Source organism: Daucus carota, chromosome 1 (genome assembly GCF_001625215.2).
Source record: "Daucus carota subsp. sativus chromosome 1, DH1 v3.0, whole genome shotgun sequence".
Lineage (NCBI taxonomy): Eukaryota > Viridiplantae > Streptophyta > Magnoliopsida > Apiales > Apiaceae > Daucus > Daucus carota.
Window position 1 is genome coordinate 7,726,974 of NC_030381.2, and position 23,704 is coordinate 7,750,677.

At 39.4% G+C, this 23,704-nt stretch overlaps 1 protein-coding gene across 1 annotated transcript; it reads right to left on the bottom strand.

Annotated features, from left to right (window-relative positions):
* Positions 1 to 2,711: 2,711 nt before the first annotated feature.
* Positions 2,712 to 5,126, bottom strand: LOC108217448 (uncharacterized). The gene has a single exon (XM_064087773.1). It carries the CDS (start codon positions 5,124 to 5,126, stop codon positions 2,712 to 2,714), a length of 2,415 nt encoding a protein of 804 aa, XP_063943843.1.
* Between the last annotated feature and the right edge of the window lie 18,578 nt (positions 5,127 to 23,704).

The following is a 23,704-nucleotide window of genomic DNA, read 5'->3' on the forward strand; positions in this document are numbered from 1 at the left end:
GGCTTCTGGCTCATACTGCTGGACCCTGGAGGATGTATGAGTGATTTCAAGTGGCACCACTGCCTCGGCTCCATAAGCCAGCTGAAAGGGGGTTGCCCCAGTTGAAACCTTACAAGTTGTTCGATACGCCCATAGTATAGGGAGTACCTCATCGGCCCATGATCCCTGGGCTTTCTCAACTCTTTTCTTCAGTCCATCAAGGATTATCCTATTGGCCACCTCAGCTTGTCCATTAGCTTGAGGATGGGCAACTGAAGTGAAGCGTAACTCAATCGAGTAATCCTCACAATAACTTCTAAACTCAGCATTATTGAACTGAGTCCCATTGTCTGTAACCACGATTCGAGGTATTCCGTACCTGCAGATAATGTTCTCCCACACAAATTGAGCAACTTGCTTGGTGGTTATCTTGGCCAACGGCTTGGCTTCAATCCACTTAGTGAAATAATCAATCGCAACCAATAGAAACTTCCTCTGCGCATTAGCAATTGGAAACGGTCCAAGAATATCCATCGCCCACATTGTAAAGGGGATAGGAGTATTGATAGATGTCAGCATCTCAGGTGGCTGTCGTACAACAGGTGCAAACCTTTGACAACGATCACACCTTTTCACATAGTCTTGAGCCTGCTTAAGCATATCTGGCCAATAAAATCCGAGACGGGTTACTTTGTGAGCCAATGCCCTCCCTCCAAGGTGTTGGCCACATACTCCTTCGTGAACTTCCCTGAAAGCTTCTCGGGCCTCGTCAGGCCTTAGACACCTCAAATAGGGAATTACAAACGATTTCCGATATAAGATCCCTTCAATAAGGACATATTTGAGGGCCCTTACCTGCAACTTTCGTGCTTCATCAGCGTTGGTTGGTAGATGACCACTTTCAAGATACAATTTAATTTCGTCCATCCAGGTGGCTCCCGTGTCAATTGGAGCAACCAACTTAGCATCGATGCTTGGGGTTCTCATAACCTGATAGTAAACACTTCCCGAGCATACCTCATCATCAGAGGAAGCAAATTGTGACAAGGCATCAGCTTTAGTGTTCTCCTCTCTCGGCACATATTCTACGATACACTCTTCAAATAATGCCATTTGAGTCTTAACTATCCTCAGGTATCTGAGCATCGTATCTTCCCGAGCTTCAAACTCGCCATTTACTTGGAAAACTACAAGCTTCGAGTCGCCACAGACCTTTAAGTTCTTTACCCTCAGGGTTCTGGCTAGTCCTAGCCCAGCTATCAGTGCTTCGTACTCAGCTTCATTATTAGTGGTTGGGAAATCTAGCTTAATAGCATATTCCACCGTAAAGCCATCAGGACTTTGGAGCACGAGTCCTGCACCACTACCTTTTGTTTTTGAAGCCCCGTCAAAAAATAGTAGCCAATATTCTTTAGGTTTTTCTTCCTTAGTAGGTTCTTCTACCTTGTCTCCTTGCCCCCCGACTTCCTGGTTGCTAACGGTGCATTCAACTAGGAAGTCAGCTAAGGCCTGAGCTTTGATCGCCGTTCGAGGCTTGTATCGGATATCAAATTCTTCAAGCTCAATTGCCCACTTGATCAATCTTCCACTAGCCTTAGGGCTATGTATAACATTTCGGAGAGGTTGGTCTGTCAAGACTTCTATCTTATGAGACTGAAAGTAAGGTCTCAACTTCCTCGAGGCCGTAACCATGGCCAAAGCAAACTTTTCGATCACTGAGTAATTGAGCTCCGCTCCATGCAGAACCTTGCTCACATAGTATACTGGTTTCTGGGCTTTGGATTCCTCCCGAACCAGGACGGCGCTTAGCGCTTGTTCCGAGACAGCTAAGTATACATACAGGATTTCGCCCTCTACGGGTTTTGATAAGAGTGGTGGCTCTGCCATATATTTCTTTAGATGTTCGAAGGCCACTTGGCTCTCATCCGTCCATTCAAAGTTCTTAACCTTCTTTAAGGCTTTGAAGAAAGGCAAGCACTTGTCTCCTGACTTGGATACAAACCTTCCCAAGGCTGCAATTCTTCCTGTCAGTTTCTGAACGTCCCTTACACTCATTGGGGGTTCCATATCTAGGATAGCTTTTATCTTGTCGGGGTTGGCTTCAATACCACGCTTTGAGACCATTAGACCCAGGAACTTCCCAGAACCGACCCCAAAGGCACACTTAGCTGGGTTTAACATCATCTTATGCGTCCTCAGGACTTCAAAGGCCTCTCTAAGGTGTTCAAGGTGATCCGCTTGTTCAAGCTTTTCACCAACATATCGTCTACATATACCTCCATAGTCTTACCAATCAGATGTTTAAACATCTTGTTTGCGAGGCGTTGGTATGTTGCTCCTGCATTCTTAAGTCCAAAGGCCATAACCAAATAACAAAATACACCAAAGTCAGTGATAAACGATACCTTGGGTACATCGTCCTTGTCCATCCGGATCTGATTATATCCGCTGAAGCCATCCATGAAGCTTAGCATCTCATGGCCAGCGGTGGCATCTATTAACGTGTCTATCCTTGGAAGAGGGAAACAATCCTTGGGGCAAGCATCATTCAGATCAGTGAAGTCTACGCACATTCTCCACTTTCCATTGGCCTTCTTGACCATGACAGGGTTAGCTAGCCATTCCGGAAATTGAATTTCCTCAATGAACCCGGCTTCCAGCAACTTATCGACCTCCTGTTTAATGGCTTCTTGCCTTTCGGGAGCGAAATTCCTCTTCTTTTGCTTAATCGGTTATCTATCAGGATTCACATTCAACTTATGGGTCATGAATAAGGGATCAATACCTGGCATGTCAGCCGCTGTCCAAGCAAAAACATCACGGTTGTTTCTCAAGAATTTTACTATTTCTTGCTTCAAATCTTCCTGAAGTAGGGCTCCAACATAAGTAACCTTTTCGGGTTCCTCAGTATACAATGGGATTGGAATCAGGTCCTCAGCTGGCTTGCCTCTTCTTTCTTCCTCTTCTCGAACATCGAGATCCTCTATGGGTAGTACTTGCCCCCCGGCTCCTCCAGATCTTAATGCCCCAATATAACAGCTTCGGGCCATTTTCTGATCTCCTAATTCTTCTCCAATCCCGTTCCTAGTCGGGAATTTAATCTTCATGTGGTAAGTGGACGGGATTGCCTCAAAAGCGTGTATTCCGGTCCTTCCAAGGATGGCATTATAGGTCGACGAAGCTTTAACAACCAAGAAGTTTATCATGCATGTGGCTTGTCTAGGTTCGGTACCCATAGTTACAGGTAGTTGTATCATGCCTTCAATCTTGGTTTCCACATTGTTGAAGCCATATATAGGCATATCCGAGGGTGTCAGTTGAGTATCGGAGTATCCCATCTTTTCATAGGCATCATAGAACAAAATATCCACCGAGGCTCCATTATCAATGAGCACTCTCTTTACGGACGAGTTTCCAATCACTGGTGTAATTACTAAGGGGTCATCATGGGGGAATTTTACCTTCTCGAGGTCGATGTTATCGAATGCCATTGCATAGTCAATTTTTGCCCGCTTCGGGGGTTCTCCAACTATACTCATTACTTCCCTCGCATAAGCCTTCCGTGAATTACTTGAGGTTCCGGCGGCTGTAGGCCCTCCGGAGATCACGTTAATCACAGGCCCTCGAGGCTGGGTTCTCTTGTCATCATTGTCTCTTCCACGGCTATCATTGTCCCGATAATTCTTGTCTCCATCCTTGGTGAATTTGGACAACTTGCCTCTTCGGATCAAGAATTCGATTTCGTCTTTCAGCTGTCGACAATCATCAGTCTTATGCCCCGTGTCTTTGTGAAATCGACAATACAAATCTTTATTTCGTTTCTCTGGGTCAGTCCTTATGGGCTTCGGCCATCGAACACTCTCATCCTTTTCGATCTCCAGTAGGATTTGACTCCTCGGGGCGTTGAGCCTAGCATATTCGGTGAACCTTGGTCCTACCTTCCTTTTAGCAGGAGACTTTTCATCATCATCCTTTTTGGCATATTTGTTCTCAACGTTATACTCGGCGTCGTTCCCACGTTTCTTAAAATTAGCGTTCGGCCCTTGGTTATTCTGGGATTTCCTTAGGCTTTCTTCTGCCTTAATATACTTCCCGGCTCTCTCTTGTAAGTCGTTCATATTATCAGGGGCCCTCTTGGCTAGAGACCTGCGAAAATTGTCATCAGTGGTTCCTTGCTGGAGTGCAATCATGACTACCTTCTGATCTAGGTCCGGAACCTTCAAGGCCTCTTTGGTAAAACGATTCATATACTCCCGGAGTGATTCATTCTTACCTTGATGCAAATTCATTAGAGAGGCAGAGCTTTTAGCATGCGTTTTGCTTCCAACGAATTGCCCTATGAAAGCCCTGCTCAAGTCGGCGAAACAAGAGATAGAATTAGGGGGTAGGCGGCTGTACCAATGCTGGGCCATCCCGCTCAAGGTTTGAGGAAAAGCACGGCACTTGATTGCTTCCGTGACGGGTTGGAGCAAAAGAGCGTTCATGAAGGTCCGAACATGATTAGCGGGATCACCCGTGCCATCGTAAGCTTTAATGGTTGGGAGCTTGAACTTCCGGGAAATTCTTGCACCCATGATTTCTTGCGTAAAAGGGGGAACGAGGTTATCGGGATCGCCTGCTGGTAACAGGTGAATCTGATTCATGACGGTCTGACGAGGGTTTTCATCTCTTGGTTCCGGAGGCGGCAATCTGGCCTGATCCCTTTTTAAACGGGCGATCTCCTCCTCATAAGCACGGATTCGATCTTCGTAGGCCTGGTTTGTTGCCCCTCGGGGCTCATTAGCCTCCTGCCTATGGCGGCGTCGACGGTGTCGAGTATGATCGGTATCTCTCCTCCTCCGAGGGGGGGTATCACGCTCTTGCTCCGACTCCGGGGAGTCGTAATCAGTTACGTGCACATAATCATCACCCGTGCCTCCACGAGTGGTTGTCGTGATGGTTGAGTAATGCGTGCCGGCGTCGGTGATGGTTGCAATTACTCGAGTCAGAGGGGGCAGCGAGCCAAAAGTCAGGGGAGCGGTAGTTTGAGCAATGGTCGTACCGAGCGGGAGGGAGGTAGTTACAGGGGTTGATTCAGTCGAGACTCCAGTGGTGGTTCGGCTGCGTGGAACATGGATTTCAGAACGTGGTCCGGTTGGGTTTGTCATGGTTGTTGTTTCGTGTCCCACAGACGGCGCCAAATGTTATAGAATAGAAAACGGAGGGGGTGAGCGATTCGTGCTTCGGACTGGTCTCGGTGCGAGATGCCTACGTATCTTTTGTGTGTAGAAGAATCAAGTCCAAAACGTAGTTCTAGTTATGAGGGGTAGAGCCCTTTATATAGGCACTTTGGAGTCAGAAGTCGGACAGAAGTACAATTCCGTGTATCAGAATTCTTATCGAAGTATGCCTCGAGGCAAGAGGTAAGATAGAACTCTTATCCTCTCGCTGCTGATATTTATCCGAACTCCGGGATGTTTATCTGTTAGAATCAGATTTATTATAGAACCTGTATTTGTAACTGGACCTACAATTGGGCCTCTATTAATTAATTACAAAATTAATATTTAAGAGTCTCAGGCCCTATTTGGCTGGGCTTTAGCATTCCTGGGCTTTTAAGATCCAATAATAATTAAATATTATTTCTGACCCATATCATATATATATATATATATATATATATATATATATATATATATAGGCAAGTGATCAAATAGAAACTAATGTTATTCTGGAAACTAGAAACCACTGACATTATCACTGTTTATAACTACAGATATCACTCGTTTATACGCTATTAATCACTGTTTTATGCAGTCAATTATTAACAATTTTTAATGTTGATGATTGAGAAAATTTACTTATGTTTGCTATTATTGATCGATTATTGATGATCAATAATAGTTGTAGAAGGTCTATGATGGTAAGAAAATAACGAGATGAGGTGTGTGGTGGTGGTAAATAATCACTAGTAATGGCAAGTTATGATGACAAGCGGTGTTAGGTCAATCGTGGTTATAGGTGACGGCGGTAGCAGTGCAATGAGTTGATAATGATGTCAGGAGGTTCATCGATGTAGTATGAGTGAAGATGATGACGATATATGTAGTATATATGTATATTTATAAATCTATATTTCTGAGGTTTCTTGCATAGAAAATAGTGATTTGTGATGTACAAACAAGTGATATTTGCAATTAAAAATAGTGATATAAAATTGGTCAGATACTAGTTTCTAGGCTAATTTAGTTTCTAGTGGAGTAAACCCCTATATATATATATATGTATCTATATATATATCTATGTGTATATATATATATGTATATATATATAGTCTTATTCCACTACAAACCCCTCTTATTCTACAAACTAAAAACGAAGCTTAAATATCACTACATTCTAAAGTAAATATCACTGATTTCTATTACAACCCCATCTCCACCACCATCTTCACCAACCACACCTCCGTCGCTACCTCCACCTCTGTCTTCACCATCTCCACCTCCATGCCGCCCGCCCCCTCCATAACCACCACCTCCATGATCTCCTCCATTATTTATATCACCACTAAATCCGACCAGCCTCCACAGCCCCTCCACCTTCACCTCCGGCCTCACCTCGGTCATCCTCACTTCTAGTAAGATCTGCCTAACGTTACTGCAATTTTGAATCTGTATCTTTGACAAAACCTAGCCGAACAAAGACAAAATCTCCTTCCATGTCTAGCACCTCCTTCTCCACCTTCACCTCCATTATCTACACCACCGCCACCGCCAACTGAATCAGCAATGAAAACAGATATGGGGATCCTAAGCAATTTTTGGAACATATCTGGAGATTCTGAGCAGTTTTTGAAACAGATCTGGAGATTCTGAGCAGTTTATGGAAGTTTTCACTAATTTCCGTAGCACATATCACTAAATCCTAAAGAGAATATCACTAAATGCTACAGAAAATATCATGCACTAAATTGGACTTGTTTTTAGTTAGTATTTATGGGGTAGTTTGTATTTGATCACTAGCCTATATATATATAGGCTCATGATCAAATAGAAACCACTCTTAAAATAAAAACTAGAAACCAGTTTCCCTACCACTATTTATAACTACGGGTATCACTAATTTATACTGCACTAATCACTGTTTTTATATAGCATGTAAACAGCGATTTTTATTATCAAAATTGAGAAAATCTACTTATCTAAACTATTGATAATCGATTATAGATGATCAATTTCATCCGTAGGAAGGTTCTTGACGGTAGAAAGCCGCAAGAGAAGTTGTATGATGATGATAAGTAGTCGTTAGTTTTGTAAGTTATGATGGAAAGTGTATGTGACTATTGGTGATGATAGACAATGGTGGCAAGTCATGAAAACGTCTGCTAATGGTGGTAAGAGATCCATTATTACGATTTGGGTGAAGATGATGGTCATATACGTTGCATATATGTGTATATATATATTTATATCCGCGAGATACGTTATACATAAATTAGTGATATGTTAAGTACAAATTAGTGATTTCTGTAGTTAAAAATAGTGATAAAAAACTGTCCAGAAACTGGTTTTTAGTTTTTAGGCTAATTTGGTTTCTATTGGAGTAGGACTCTCTCTCTCTCTCTCTCTCTCTATATATATATATATATATATATATATATATATATATATTAGAAACCAACCCTTAAATAAAAACTGAAAACCAATTTAATTTAGTGATATTCTCAATATAATTTAGTGATATTCTCTTTAGAATTTAGTGATTTGTGTTGCAAAACTTGGTGAAAACTTCCAGAATTCGGGGAAAATCTGCAGATATGTTCTTGTACTTTATTCTGGTTGTGGTGGCGATGGTGGAGGTGAGGGTGGAGCTGAAGGTGGTGGACATGGAAGGGTTAAAGGAGCAACAATTTCAGCGGATTCAATAGGTTGCTATGTTCTATAGTTGTTGATAAATAGACAGTAGTAGGTTTTAAAATTAGCTTGTAAACCGGGGAAGATGATAGAGGTGCAGACGACGGAGGTGGAGGTCCCGCGATGTGATGGAGGAGGAGAAGATGATAGTGTTTCTGATTTAACCACCATCACCACCTCTGCCACCTGCTGCTAAAATGTTTACATAAATCAGTGATACTATGATGTGCGATTTAGTGATATCAGTTGTACATTTTAGTGATATTCGCTTTATAAATTAGTGATATTCGCTGTAGAAATTAGTATTATTCGTAAAAATCCCCAGAACTTGATGCAAACCTCTAGATCTATTCTTGTTTGTTGATTTTGGTAGTGATAACGGTGGTGGACATGGAGGGGGCAAGGCATGAGGATGCGGGGGTGGGGGTTAAGATGGCGGTGGTGGAGGTTGAGGTTGAGTCATGACAAGGCTGGGGCTGAGATAACACGCAGAGGTGAAGGTGGTGTTGGTGGTGGTAGAAGTCGAGATGGAGGTGATGATGACAGAGGTCGAGATGAAGGTGGTAGAAGAGGTGGAGGTGGGATGGACGTTGGTGGTAGATATGGTAGAGGAGGAATGGAGGGATGGCGAACGTGAACGGGGCGGCAGGGGGTGACAAAGGTGGAAGGAGCGGCGAATATGGTGTTGCCGGAAGTGGAGGCGGAGTTTGGGAAGATGTAGGTGGAAGTGGGGTTGTTTAAAGATTTAGTGATATAGTGTTTAGAATTTAGTGATATTACAGTTGGGTTTTTGGTTTGTAGAATATGAGGGTTTGTATTGGAGTAGTACTATATATAGGGGCTGTTTGGGAAGCAGAAGTCATTTCTGCTTCTGGCTTCTGCTTTTCTTGACCCGTTTGTGTAAAGAAGTAGAAGCACTTTTAAAAAGCTGAGAATGCTAGCTTCTCTCTCACAGCTTCTGCTTCTTTTCCAAACACTTTATTAACTTATTTACTTCTCACTTTTACTCCACTTCTTTACTTTAAGCATGGAATCACTTTTTTTAAGCTTGGCCAAACGGCCCCATATTATAGGGTCGCGCTTAAGAAGGAACCAATTCTTAAAATAGAACCATGGAACCACTAAGGTTTTGCTGCAGAATCCTATTTTTTACATAGATTTTCAGGATCTAAATCCAAATATATGTTTTTTTGCATCGTTGTGTGTTCAAAAATAATTTAAAAATACAATACATATTCGGTCCAGACCGGATAGACCGAATTTAAGAAAATTTGGACCAAACCGAACCAATTTTGCACATTTTGGTTCGGTTTTTTAGTTCCGTTTCGGTTTTGCTCACCCTTACTCAAGATCATTTTCACAACCTCAAAGCACTCGGTCAATCGTATGTATACAACACATACAACTCTTACATTCTTATGTATGTCAATTTCAACATGATTTGCACACACTGACAGTATATAATTTTAATTTCCTGCCGGATTCTAGTCTAGTCAAACTCAGTTCACGCAACCTGGAATATATACGTTGTGTTTCAAATAAAATGGTATATAAGGAACTCATTTTTTGAAATTCAAGTCAAAACAAGTTCATAAGACGTGACATATATATTTGCTGCTTAAATGTTTGATATTTTTATGTAAATAATTCGATTTCTTAGATCGAAAAAGTATTGAGAGCTATAGTATTTGTATAGTCAACATAATCACCCATGTTTGGCGTGATAATTTATATGTTTGATCTCAGTGGAACTAACAATCGCAGCAGGAGGAATAAGTGGAGGTAGTGGAAGAAAAAGAATATGTTGAAACGTCGACGAGTAGATCTATAGGAGGAAGCATAATGATGTTTAGAGCGCCTCCAAAAAAACAGACGGTGACTAGAGGGTGCACAGACCAACTAATCCTTTCTTATTAAACATGAGTAAAGTGCATTTTGTGTTTCCGCATTTTAAGCGAGACATCACTTACAATACCGCACTTCTAAAACCACCACATGCAATATCACAGTCCATAACCCAATACAATTTATGCACTCCCGTCTAAAATTCTTGACGCTGTAAACAGATAAAGGGTTATTTGTGTAATTTCAGCTCTGTAATGGATCTTTTGTGCTTCTTTTTGCTATTTAACGAAGCTGCAACCCCTCCAGATCATTCTACAGCCTCACACAACCCTAGTTTTCCAACAGTTGTCTCATATGCTAACTGGAAAATTAAGGTTGCGTGAGGCTGTAGAATGATTTAGGAGGTTGCAACTTCGTTAAATAGCAAAAAGAAGCACCAAAGAGTCGTTACAGAGGTGAAATCACACAAATACCCTTTTGTCTGTTAACAGCGTTAAAAATTATAGGCGGAACTTTAAAAATTGTATCGAGTTATGAACTGCGATATTGCATGTGGTGGTTTTAGAAGTGCAGTATTACAAGTGGTGTCTCGCTTAAAGTGCAGGTACACAAAATGCACTTTACTCATTAAAGATTCCCAAAACGAATACGGTGATAAGACTTTATACGATTCTCAGTTACGTGAAAAAAGTCGAATGGTTTGTATAATAATCGACGGAACATTAATACATCTTTAGTTTTTCCTTGTATAATATACTAGTAGAATAAATATCGGATATGCTGGGGAGGATCGCAGTACATGTATATGTATGTGTGTTATTTCTAGCTTCATCTTCTTATTTGGTTTGTTCTTATCTATTTCTAAAAATGAATCTGATGACCTATAATAAATGACAAACAGCGGCACCATTTGAACTAATGCATGTACAAAAATGTATTTTTACTATTTTTTCGGGGAAAAAAGCATTAAGCAATATCTTGTAAATAGTGTTTTGTGAGTTGTAACTGTCAGGCGTGCATCTGCTGCTCCACAAGCTGCAAATGGTTCCTGTATTTGGCCATCTTTCTACTATTTGGCCATCTTCATCGGTAAAAGTAGTTTTTGACCTAAATTTTAATGTAAATTTAGATTGAACCATCTTTTTACTCCAATAATTTGGATATAATACACTAGTAACATGTTAGGTCCAGATACGATTGTAGAAGAGGGAGTTGAATACAATCGATACCAAATTATCGCGGAAGTGAATCTGATTGGAATATAACTTGTTAATCAGATTATAATTAATTAATATAACAATGTTTTAAGTCGTTATATAATTAATATGGTTCAGTTTTAATGTCCACTAAAGTTCGTAGAATAAATTCGACAGGGTATATTCTAAATTTTGTGATTAAAACAACCGGGTTATCAAAGCACAGAAAACTGTGGATATAACGATCAAGCAAGTGACGAACAACTTGAAAGCTTTACAAATGCTTTGAATTACAAAGTGATGAACACTTAGAATTGAAGAAACTAAGCCATATTTATAGGCAAAGCTTTGTACATGGGAGACAATCACTAGACAAGACAATTACAAGCTAGGAAAGACAAATGCAAAGAAGGTATGACAAACTAGGCTTGGGCAAGATAATACAAGGCAAGGTAAGACAATTTTACATTGTCTACCTAGCTTTAACCTTGCCAGCAAGACAATTACTTAAAGGAAAAGACAATTCAAAGGGAAGGAAAGACAATTCGTATGGCAGAAAGACAATCAAGATTGTCTTGATCATCTTAGTACATTCGGCAAGACAAACAGATTGTCTTACAGCCCTTCAAACATTCGGCAAGACAAACAGATTGTCTTGCAGTGGTGAGATCTTCGCTGCTTCATTAATCCATTCGGCAAGACAATTCATTTGAATTGTCTTGCACACCACTTTCATCCCTTGTAGCAGGTTCAGTAAGACAATCATGGATTGTCTTGCTGAGCTTGTTTTGGTGATTATAAATGGAATATAATAGTATATATAAAATAGAAAATTATTCACTTAATTAAGTTAATCATATAAATTCATAAATTAAATTAATTTGAGAGTGAATTAATTTAATAAATAAATTACATAATTAATATAATTATTTGAGAAGTGAAATAATAGTCTATTAAATATTTAATCACCCAATCTTCAGTAGAACTGCTTTCTGTCTTCTTTAAACTTTAATAACTTTTTCTTGATTTGTCGAACGAACGAACTACCACTTCTGCTTGACTTCAAATATTTAATTTGAATAACTGATACACAAATGTACTGTCTGGTTCATCCGTATCTAGTTAAATCAAGTATTCTTCGTCAAATAAACAATAAGAATTTGGTTTGTTCGTCGAGTCTTTGTCTTGTAAGTACTTCTTCATTTAAATGGAATCTTCTGATAAAATAAAGTATAGAAACTTCATATCTTTTGAACTCCTGGACGTGCCACAAAAGATTATTTGTGCACTGAGGCTTGAACATATTAATGAACTTCTTTCAGTGGTGTGCAGCAGCATCCTGGAACTTATCTGACATATAATTCCCATAAATCATATGACGTTCTTCGTACGGATTCCGATGACTTGCTATTTACTGAGCTTTCTTATCTGAGTTGAGTTGTACTTCTTTAAATACAAATAGGCTGAACATAGCCTTTCAATCTCCCCCTATTTGTTGGTTAACATAACATGCAAATTTCGTAGAGGATAACTCAACTAACAGATAAGACAAAGATTTAAACATTGGAATGTAAATAGCAAAAGTTTATGGTTTTGCATTAAACATTAAACCATGATCATTAATAGATTACAAAAGGATGTTCCTCGAACATATCTAACAAATATCCTAATCAATCTATTTCACTCAGAACGAGTGACTTCTCCTTCTTCTATATCTGAGACATGAATGATTGGAGTAGAAGGTTCATTCTGAGAAGGCTTTTCAGCAGGAGTGGATTCTCCACGCTTCTTTCTTTCACGAGCCAGAGCCAGCTGGTGAAGTACTTCCAATTCCACAGGGTCTTCTCGGAAGTCAGATGGCTGAGATTTTGTTACACCCTTCATCCTCCGAAAGTATTGAGAAATATTTCTTCGGGTGCAGTAGGATGAGATTACATCATCAGCATCAGACTTGGCTTTAGAAGCGAAGCCCTTGGTCCTTAGTAAAGTGGATGCTAGAGCCAGACGTTTGGCAGGGTACTTTGGCAAAGCCTCTTCGTTTAGATAGACAGTGCAGAAGATTTCCTTATGAACGAACTTGACACGGTATGGGTTCTTGACAACCTGAGGACTGTTGAAAACAGCACAATCCAACAGTTTGTCGCGAAGAAGTTCATTCAAATTGGAGCAACGCTTGACTTTGTTGCGAAGTACCCAGAGCTCAGATACAAAGAATGATTTGAGAAATTCAACAGATAGTCTGAATGAACCATTCCTCTGTGTATAGACAATCAGCTCCCACTCTTCTAGCAAACCCTTAACAGCAACAGTTACATATTCTAGCTCTAAAGCAAAGGCATGCATAAAAACATCATCATCAGGGTTTACCTCTCGGAGATCATAGATCAGAGATAAGAACTTTCTGTCATCGAAAGTTTCCCTTTGAGGTCCATTGAATATTCTTCTTGCAATGTCCAAGCTTTTTCCTTCCTTTCTTTTAATCTCAAGATTTTTCTGCTTGATCGCAGCATCATAGATTTTCTGTTTTTCAATCTTGATTTGTTCCTCTGTGATCAATTTGTCCTCCAGAAGTTTCTGATAATCACGAAGCTTACGCTTCCTTGCTTCATTTTCTGCTTTGAACTTACGGACATTCTCCTCGTGTTCAAGATCAACAGGTTCTTCCTGAAACAAATAACTTTCATCAAATTTACCTTCTTCTTCAGCCTGACGATAGGTAGCATCGAAGACGTCATCATCATCCATGTCTTTCGGATAATCATCATAATTGTCAATGTTGAAGACATTATCAGATTGATGTACTGGTTCTTTGCCTTTAGACCTTTCATAACTTCTATCAGCTTCAGAAGAGTCTTTACCACTTGCTCCTTCTCCACCCATATCACTCTTATCAGCATCTCCACCCTTATCACTCCTATTAGCAGCATCAGCATTACTGTTATCATCTTTGTCTTCCTTATCCTTCTCCCCCTTAGTTGAGGGATCCTCTGGAGTAGACTGAGATGTAGACGGATTAATCTTCAAGTGTTGAACAACTTGAGCCAAAGTTTGCTCCAAGTTGTCAAGTTTTGTCATACAGAGCTCCTGGTTTTTGTCAAACTTGTCCATCCTAGAGTGAATACCCTTGATATGATCATCCAATTCCTTTTTCAGAGAAGTAAAGGAAGTATCAGCAACTTTCTCCTGTAGAGTCACCAGCTCTCTACTTCTGAAACTAGCATTCTCAGAATTCAACCTTGCAATTTCAGCTTTCAGAGCAGCCATTTGTTCCTGTAACAGATCTGTATTGGTGTGTGCACTCACCTCACGAACACTCAAAGATTTGTCACTATCCTCTCGTGCATGTGTTTCGCTCGGTGTTTGCTTGAGTTCACTCGTGTTTGTCACACCGTCACCAGTACCTGTATAGACAACCATAGTTCCCTGAGATGGAACTGTAGGATGTGAAGGAACAAATTGTCCTTCTGATGCTTGTGAAGGCAGATGTACTTGCAGGTTGCCAAGTAGATCCTGATCCAAAAAGAAAGAGTGATCAAAATTTTTTTCATATGACATGTTTTGAAAATCTGTGCTCTTTTTAAGTGAAGAATCAAAAGACAAAGGTTCAGTGTTTACTAGCGTGAGTGCTAGTTGTGTGCTTGACTCTTTATAGGATACCGCGGTCGGACGGCCAATTTCAATAAACGCATTCTGTGGAGAGAATGAATCTAGAGACTGTATATTTACCATTTCAGTGTCCAAATCCTTTTGGGAGGAAATGGATGCGGCTGCAGTTGTCTCTGGTTCTGCCACCCTTTGCTTCTTATGAGACAGAGCTGCGGGATCTCTCAGAATTGCACTCCCACTCCGTTTCCGGGCTACCTTTCGAACAACTGGTGTAGTAGTAGTGTTGGTTGATGTGTTTGATGAAGAATCAGTTGTTGAAATGGAAACGTCAGCTTGGTTATGAACCTGGGTGTTTTCAGGTTAATTGCTGGGAGTCTGGAAATCAAATCCAATTTCACAATCAAAATCTGCATTATCAATATTAAAAGTATCAGTGAGATTAGAAAGTACCTGAGCTACCTGTAAATCAGTCCTGAAGTCCTGTAGCTCTGGATTGATAGCAGAATCAGCAGGCAGGGGCTGAGAGGTAGATTGAGGTTGGGGAATGTTATGTGTATGTGTAGGTGAAGGTGTTGGTTCAGACTGAGAGGGAAAGATGGAGGCTTGTTGGTCAGGGAAGAAGTTGTAATGAGGAGGGGATTGATTTTGAGCTTGGTGAGGAGAGTTATATGATGATTGGTGAGGTGATTGATAAGGTGAGTTGTAAGGAGGGTTGTAGGGAGAGTAATGTGAGGATTGACTGGAGGATTGATAGTCTTGGAGGAGTTGAAGTGGTTGGAGGTTTTGTGTAGGTGATTATTGTTTTTGTTCTTGGATTTCTGGTTGAGCCGGTTGCTGTTGTTCAGGATGATATTGTTGTTGTTGTAGAGGTTCAGGAACTTGAACAGGTTGAAGGGGAACATTAAACTGTTCCAGCATGAAGGGTGTCACAACAAGAGGCACATTCTCATGCTTCTTCTGATTAGCAAGCCTGGATTGAATCTTGGTGCAAGTCCTTAGAATAGGCACCACAGCCGAGTCAACGTACATGCCCCTATCAGCATCATTCATCTTGTCATTTAAGAACAGCATTAAGAACCTTGGATAGTGGCACTCAACTTTTTCATTTTCATGAATGGATCTCTGAGTGACAGAACCCATTTTCTGATAATCTCCTTGAGTAATATATTCCCAAAGTTGATTCGACGATTATAAGCTACAGAGAATCCAAAGATTTGTAGCATGGAAGATATGTTGTGAAAATTCTGCCTTGTTGTCGGAGCAAACACCTTAGCCAAGGTATCGAAGAAGACATCCCATTTAGCCTTCAATTTATTCTTAGACATTTTGGGAAGAAAAATCTGTCCCTGATAGTGGATGTCTTGGAAGAACTGAGTAATCTCTTTACTGGTAGGTTACACTTGAAAGTTGTCCCTTGGAAACCCTAGAATCCGGTTAACATCATCAACAGTGATGACAATCCTTCGTCCATTTGGCAGATCACCAGTCAACATATAGTTCTCGAGAGTGGTAGAGTTGACGGCATTGGAATAGAAGTCGTACAAGGGTTGCACTTGGATTGGAATATCAGCACTTAGTGCAGTACTGACGAGACTTTGTTGAGTAAGGAATCTGATCCACTTCTTGAATCTATGAGAGCAATCCTCAGGATTCAGATTAGCACAATAATTGGTCTCAGCAATCTCAAATTCTCCGGCCATTTTTTTAATAATTAACAATTGAATTAAGCGAGAATTTTTCAAATAAAATGTTAATTCTCAAATGTCTCGCAAAGTTCAATTAATAATTAAAATTTGATTAATTAATTAATAATTCGAAATATTAGAATAATATCGAATTAAAATTTAATTAATTTAAATGGCACTTCCAAATCAAATACTCCAAACACGCCTTTAACTTTAACTCCTCAAAATATCAAGTATAAGCTAGCCAAACGTGTCCTTAGGTTCAAAATAACCCAACTCCAAATGTCATAAACCAAACGAGCCCTTAAATCAGTCCAAAACCCTAACCCCAAATCTGATCAATTCAAGTCGCAGGAAAATGCAGGCAGAGCAGAGTAATCGAACCCAAAACAAACCACAGCAAGCAATGGCGAGTAACTCCAAGCAAACCCAGTCGAAAAGCTTGAAAACCCGACGAAAATCCGACAGAGATTCGACTTATTTTCATCGATTTGAACCAAACCAGCAAGCGTATAGCTTGAATACACAGAAACCAGCAAGTTTTTAACTCTAAAACTTGAAAAAACGAGAGGTCGAGTTCGTGTGTGTGAAGATGATCGCAGTATGCAGATGATGAACATGAAGAAGACAACTGGCAAGACAATTAGATTGTCTTGCTGGAATGTCTAAGGGTTATTTATAAATGAGTGTGTCTCGGTAAGACAATTTGAAATTGTCTTGCCGAGACGAGGCGATGCGTGCGTGTGAAGTCAGTAAGACAATTCCATTGTCTTACCGAGATGTGCAAAAGTTAACTGAGAAAGACAATTTTCAATAAGACAAACTGAGTTTGTCTTACCGAAACTACACAGACAAAAAAATTGTCATACCGTGCGTATAAAAACCAAGAAAAAGGGCAAGACAATTTTGAAAAATTGTCTTGCCGAGATTGATAGAATAAAACCGGTTCAATAAGACAAATAAATTGTCTTACCGAGCCAAACAGAAGACAAAGACATTGTCTTGCAGAAATAAAGTAAAAAATAATATGATTTTTGATTAATTTTAAAAGATAAAACATTTTGCACTAAAAATCAAAAATCTATTATAAAATAATAATATATATTACACAAATATTTTGTAAATCCCAACTTTAATTAAATGTAAATATTTATGATTTTAACTTTAATTCAATAAAATGAATTAACTTAAAATCAAATATTTATGCTTAATTAATTTTGAAATATACAAAATAAATACAAATAATTATCTAAATGCTTAGAGAATATTACAGGGGAGTAAATGAGCACTTAGAAAATTACAGACTAATATACAAGCATGCATAACTACTCAGAATATTATCAGATAATATACAAAATATCATATAAAATCCATTAATATAGATGTAATTACACAGAAAATTCACAAAATTATACAAAAACATATAATACATATGAAAAATATATACAAGAGAACTATGTCATATTTAACATCCCTAACTCACAAACCAGCTTAGAGAAACTGGATTCATCCAGTGGTTTCATGAAGATGTCAGCAATTTGCTCAGTCGTGGGTACAAAATGTAACACCACTGTACCATTCATGACATGTTCTCGAATGAAATGATACCTGATATCAATGTGCTTGGTTCTTGAATGTTGAACCGGATTGTTGGAAATGGCTATGGCACTTGTATTATCACAAAATATGGGAATTTTGTTTACTACAACACCATAATCATTCAGTTGATTCTTGATCCACAAGATCTGAGCACAGCAGCTTCCAGCAGCTATATACTCAGCTTCAGCAGTAGAAGTAGACACGGAGTGCTGCTTCTTGCTATACCAGGAAACCAACCGACGTCCTAGAAATTGACAGCTTCCAGACGTACTCTTCCTATCAATCCTGCATCCTGCATAATCAGAATCTGTATAGCCGGTTAAGTCAAAACCAGTATTCTTAGGGTACCAAATACCTAAACCAGGTGTACCCTTAAGATATCTAAAGATTCTTTTGACGGCTATAAGATGTGATTCCTTAGGATCAGCTTGGAACCTAGCACACAAACATGTTGCAAACATGATATCTGGTCTACTTGCAGTAAGATAAAGTAAGGAGCCAATCATACCTCGATAGCTTGTGATATCAACTTTCTTACCAGATTTATCCTGGTCAAGCTTTGTTGCAGTGGCTATGGGTGTCTTTGCCGGTGAATACTCTTCTAGATTGTACTTTCGAAGAAGATCTCCAACATACTTGGATTGGCAAATGACTATTCCATCTTCCTTTTGGCTTACTTGAAGACCAAGGAAATATGACAGCTCACCCATCATACTCATCTCATAGTTACTCTGCATCAACTTAGCAAATCTCTTGCACAAGTGCACAAGTTATCGTTAGTAGAAGCAAATATAATATCATCAACATATATTTGTACAAATATCATATCCTTATCATGCAATTTGTAAAAGAGAGTTTTGTCTATGACACCTCTAGTAAAATTGTTTTCAATTAAAAACTCAGAGAGAGTGTCATACCATGTCCTTGGTGACTGCTTGAGTCCATAGACAGCTTTGAATAGGAAGTATACAAAAATCAGCAAACTCTGGATTTTCAAAGCCAGGAGGCTGTTCCAGATATACTTCTTCTTCCAGCTTTCCATTCAGAAATACACTTTTCACATCCATTTGATAAACCTTGAAGTTGGAGTGTGCAGCAAATGCAAGAAATATTCTGATGGCTTCAAGACGAGCAACTGGAGCATAGGTTTCATCGTAATCAATTCCCTCTTCTTGTGAATATCCTTTTGCGACCAGTCTGGCTTTGTTTCTCACAACAATGCCATCACCATCTAACTTGTTACGGAAGACCCATCTAGCTCCAATGGTAGATTTTCCTTTTGGTCTTGGAACCAGGGCCCAGACTTCTTGTCTCTCAAATTGATTGAGTTCTTCTTGCATGGCAAGAACCCAATCAGGATCAGCAAGTGCTTCTTCTATTTTCTTTGGTTCTATTTGAGATAGAAACCCAGAGAATAGGCATTCATTTGTTGTAGTACTTCTAGTCTTGACACCAGCATCAGGATCACCAATAATTAAATCAAAGGGATGATCTCTGCTCCAAATCCTTTCCCTTGGAAGATGTGTCCTTGATGATTCAGCAGTATTATCATTAAGCTGAAATTTGTGACTAGTTGATCAACAGCTCCCCCTGAGTTGTTGCCAGGTTGACTTGATGATCCACCACTAGCATTAGTGGAATCTCCAGTGTTTCCACCATTTCCTCCACCATTGCCTGGATCATCACCATCATTGTTGTCATCTCCTGTTGCAACCTCAGGTGGCATATCATCATCTGAATCAGAATATGGATAGTTGTCAAACTTCAGAGACTCAGATGGATCAGCAGATTGTAGACTAGGAAGTTTAGTGTCATCAAAAGTAACATTGAAACTAACTTTCACTGACAGGGTGTCAATCACAAAAACTCTATAAGCAATTTTGGTATAACCAACAAAGATTGCTTCATATGCCTTTGGCTCAAACTTACTTAAATTCTCTTCACCATCTTTAAGAACAAAGCATTTGGATCCAAAGACATGAAGATGTTTGACATATGGCTTCTTGTTGTTATACAGCTGAAAGGGAGTTTTCATGTGATCCTTATTGATCAAAGTTCTATTCTGGGTGTAACAAGCAGTGCTCACAGCTTCAACCCAAAAGTACAGAGGTAGCTTTGCTTTAGCAATCATTGTTCTAGCAGCTTCAATCAGTGTACGATTCTTTCTTTCGACGACTCCATTCAGTTGTGGAGTCCTTGGAGCTGAGTACTGTCTGTTTATTCCCTTGTCAGAGTAAAAGTTGATTAAGGTTTGATTCTTGAACTCAGTTCCATTATCTGACCTTATTGCTTTTACAGGAACACCCTTTTCCAATTCAACTTTCTTGATATGATCAATTACTGTCAGGGGAGTTTCATCCTTGGAAGCTAGGAAGTAAACCCTAGTAAATTTTGAGAAGTCATCCACAATGACCAAAGCATATCTTCCTCCATCAATTGACGTAATATTCATTGGGCCAAATAAATCCATGTGTAACAGGTGCAATGGTTCAGTGATACTATTGATGGTCTTGCTTTTGTGAGATGCTCTCTTCGCTTTTCCTTTCTGACAAGCTTCACAGAGATCATCAGATGTAAATTCCAAGGAAGGCAAACCTCTCACCAAATCTCTCTTGACCAGAGAGTTTATAGTTTTGAAGTTGAGGTGTGAGAGTTTCTTATGCCATAACTGACTATCTTCAGAAGATGCTTTTGCATAGAAACAGTGATATTCATTTCCTGGTCCAGTAGATAAATCAGCTAAGAATATGTTGCCTTTCCTGATGCCACATAGTGAAGGACGTTTATCCTTGGTATGTTTGATTATACATATTTCCTTTTCAAAGTGAACATAATAACCTTTGTCACAAAACTGGCTGACACTAAGGAGATTATGTTGTAATCCTTCAACTAGTGCAATTTCTTCTATGATGATCCTTCCAACTTTGTACTTGCCATATCCAACAGTACGACCCTTGCTATTATCAGCAAAAGTAACTGTAGGTCCAGTTGTCTCTCTAACTTCTGTCAGCAGGGATCTATTGCCAGTCATGTGCCTTGACGCTCCACTGTCAAGCACCCAAACAACTCGAACAACTCCACTGGCACCCTGCAAAAGACAACTTGATTAAACATTCTTTGGGACCCACACTTGATTGGGTCCAGCAAACTTAAAGAACTGATTTCTATCAGGTGTAACAACAGAGCCTCTTGGACTGATACTTGGTTCAGACTTGACTGAACTTACTTCCTTAACAACAACCTTATAAACCTTAGTTTTAGGCTTTGGAACATAAGTCTCCTTCCTAACACGAGGAGGACTAGCAGTCTTTGCCCTAGCATACTTTTTGTTTGTGTGTTGTCTTGGTGACGTGTTTTCATTTTTAGCATGCAAATTCTTGAAATAAGCAGACATAGTATTGAAAGCACAAAGCATACAATTATCAACACCACAAAATTTATGGCATGCATCAAATATAGGAGCAACAGGAGTATCAGTCACAATAGTAGGAACATCAACAGATTCTACTCTAACATTATTAACAGTTTTAAAATTCTCAGTAGAATGGCATCTATTGTCTTTGTTCTTACTATTCACAAAGTTATTAGGCTTGTTGAACTTGGTTCTTTCTGAGTTGACACCTAAACCATCTTTAGGCAACCTAACATTGCCTTTCACTTTGATTGGTTTAAGGTTTGTCAGAATCTCATCTCTCTTCTCATTACTCTCTTTCAGTTTAAGGTCTTCCTGTTTGAGTTCATATTTAATGACAATAGCAGTTTCTAAAAGAGGTTCAACTACTGATGATTTAAACAAAGGATGAGGGGAATCTTTCAAAACAAAAGGAATTCCTCTCTCCTCAGCACTCTTTTTAAAGGGAGTAATGTTACTAGCCTTACCTACAGATTTGTTATAGTCAAAGCCTATTCCAACAGTTCTCTTGATCTCTTGTTTATCATTAAGCTCTTTGACTATAGTGGAAGCATCCTTAAAGGCTTTACATTTCACTTTCTCTTCGTCTAGCTGAAGTCTTAAAGCAATCTCACCTTTCTCTAGAATTCTGACTTTAGCACATTGCAATCCTAAATCCATAGTCAGTTGTTCAATTTTAGGTTTTAATACTTTTATCTCATTCATTTTATAAGCATGAATATCTAAGACTAAAGTATCAATTCTAAGATTGGCAGCTTTCAACTTCTTAATAGCATCATCTCTTTCAAGTCCTAATTGCATAAAAAGTTTAGGGCATGTAGGATCTACCTGAAAGCTTCCAGCAGGAGGAGGTGAAGATGATCCAGTATTAGCCATGAAAGCAACATTTCCTAGATGCTCCTCTTCATCACTATCTGTATCATCCCAGCTTTTGCCTTCTGCCAGATAAGATTTGCTTTTAAAGCTTTGACCTCCAGAAGTACCCTGATGCTTTCTCACTAAGGCATCATACTTCTATTTCAGCTCATCGTACGAATCCTTTCTCTTTCCTTGAACCTTGGGCTGCTTGCACTCAGTTGCAAAGTGTCCCGGTTCACCACAGTTGAAACATTTAAACTTGCTTCGATCCACCATCCCAGTCTTGTATCCTCCTTTGCTTGTAGAAGATGAATAACCTCCCTTCTGAAACTTACTAGCAGTAGGTTTGTATTTGTAGGAAGGGTTCTTCCGGAATCTCATGTTTCCAAACGTCTTGGCAAACAGTGATAGAGATTGATATTTGTTCGGTGAAATCTACACGCAAGCGCACGTGATCACAAGTAATATATTAAGTTCGATCCCACAGAGACTGGTGAATTAAGAATACGCACCTATGCAACAATGTATGATCAATTATCACTGCTAAGACAATTAACAAGGATTGGTTTCTTTTATACTAATAACTAAATTTACTAATCAAATTCAGAATAGGAAAACACATGGGATTCTAACTTCATTATCGACTTCATCTAGAATTGAAATTACTGATTAACATGCGACTGTTGATCCTAATCAGACAACACGAAAGTAATACATGCCATCTCTCGTTGCACACGTATCATACCAATCAAAATCCACAATTAAGATAGAAATCTCATGGACACCAACAAAGCTCAGACCCTATATCTCTATAGCGGTAGTGTAAGCAGAGAGGTTTAAATAACAAGTCGTCTATCGTGATTACACAGGGTGATAAAAATAGTTCAAGTCTACCACAAATTATGCTTCATTCACATAATCCTATGTTTACATGGCAGAGTTCTAAATTCAATCATCCACTCTCGCTTCAGAAAGAATTAACAAACAACTTAGAAGTTAGCTACTCTCCTAAGAAGAATAAGTACGGCTCATGCAAAGAAATCAACGTACGTCACACAATCAAGTAATTAATATTCGATACTAGATTACATCGATAAATCCATTAGAATCCCATGAAGGCGGTTAGTTCATAATCGAACCAATCGACATCATGGGTTCTAATGAAAACATGATAGAATAAAGACAAGAATTAACGGAATAAAAATGCTTGAATTAATAATAAAGATCACACGTTACAGATTGAAGTTCACGATCTCGCTCGAAACTGTCACTTCCTCGCGAAGAACGATCTAATACAACTGATAATGTGCTTGATTACAAGAAAAACTAACTATTTTTCGATATTCTAACTACTTGGAGGCTAGGGTTTTACACATGAGAATTTAAAATGCATTGACCAAGTCAACCGGGCCTCGACCGCTGCGAAAATCCATCAGAAAAGCTGTAAAAATCGGCCCGGGACACTTCTGCTGGGCGCGGCCGCGCTAAACTAGCGCAGGCGCGCTAGTTGCAGCAGACTGTAGCGCGGGCGCGCTAGAAGTTAGCGCGGGCGCGCTACTGTCTGTCATGGCAGCCTCGTTTCTTCGTTTCTCGCTCGTTCTCGCGTGCATGTCCTTCCTCTCTTCTAGTACC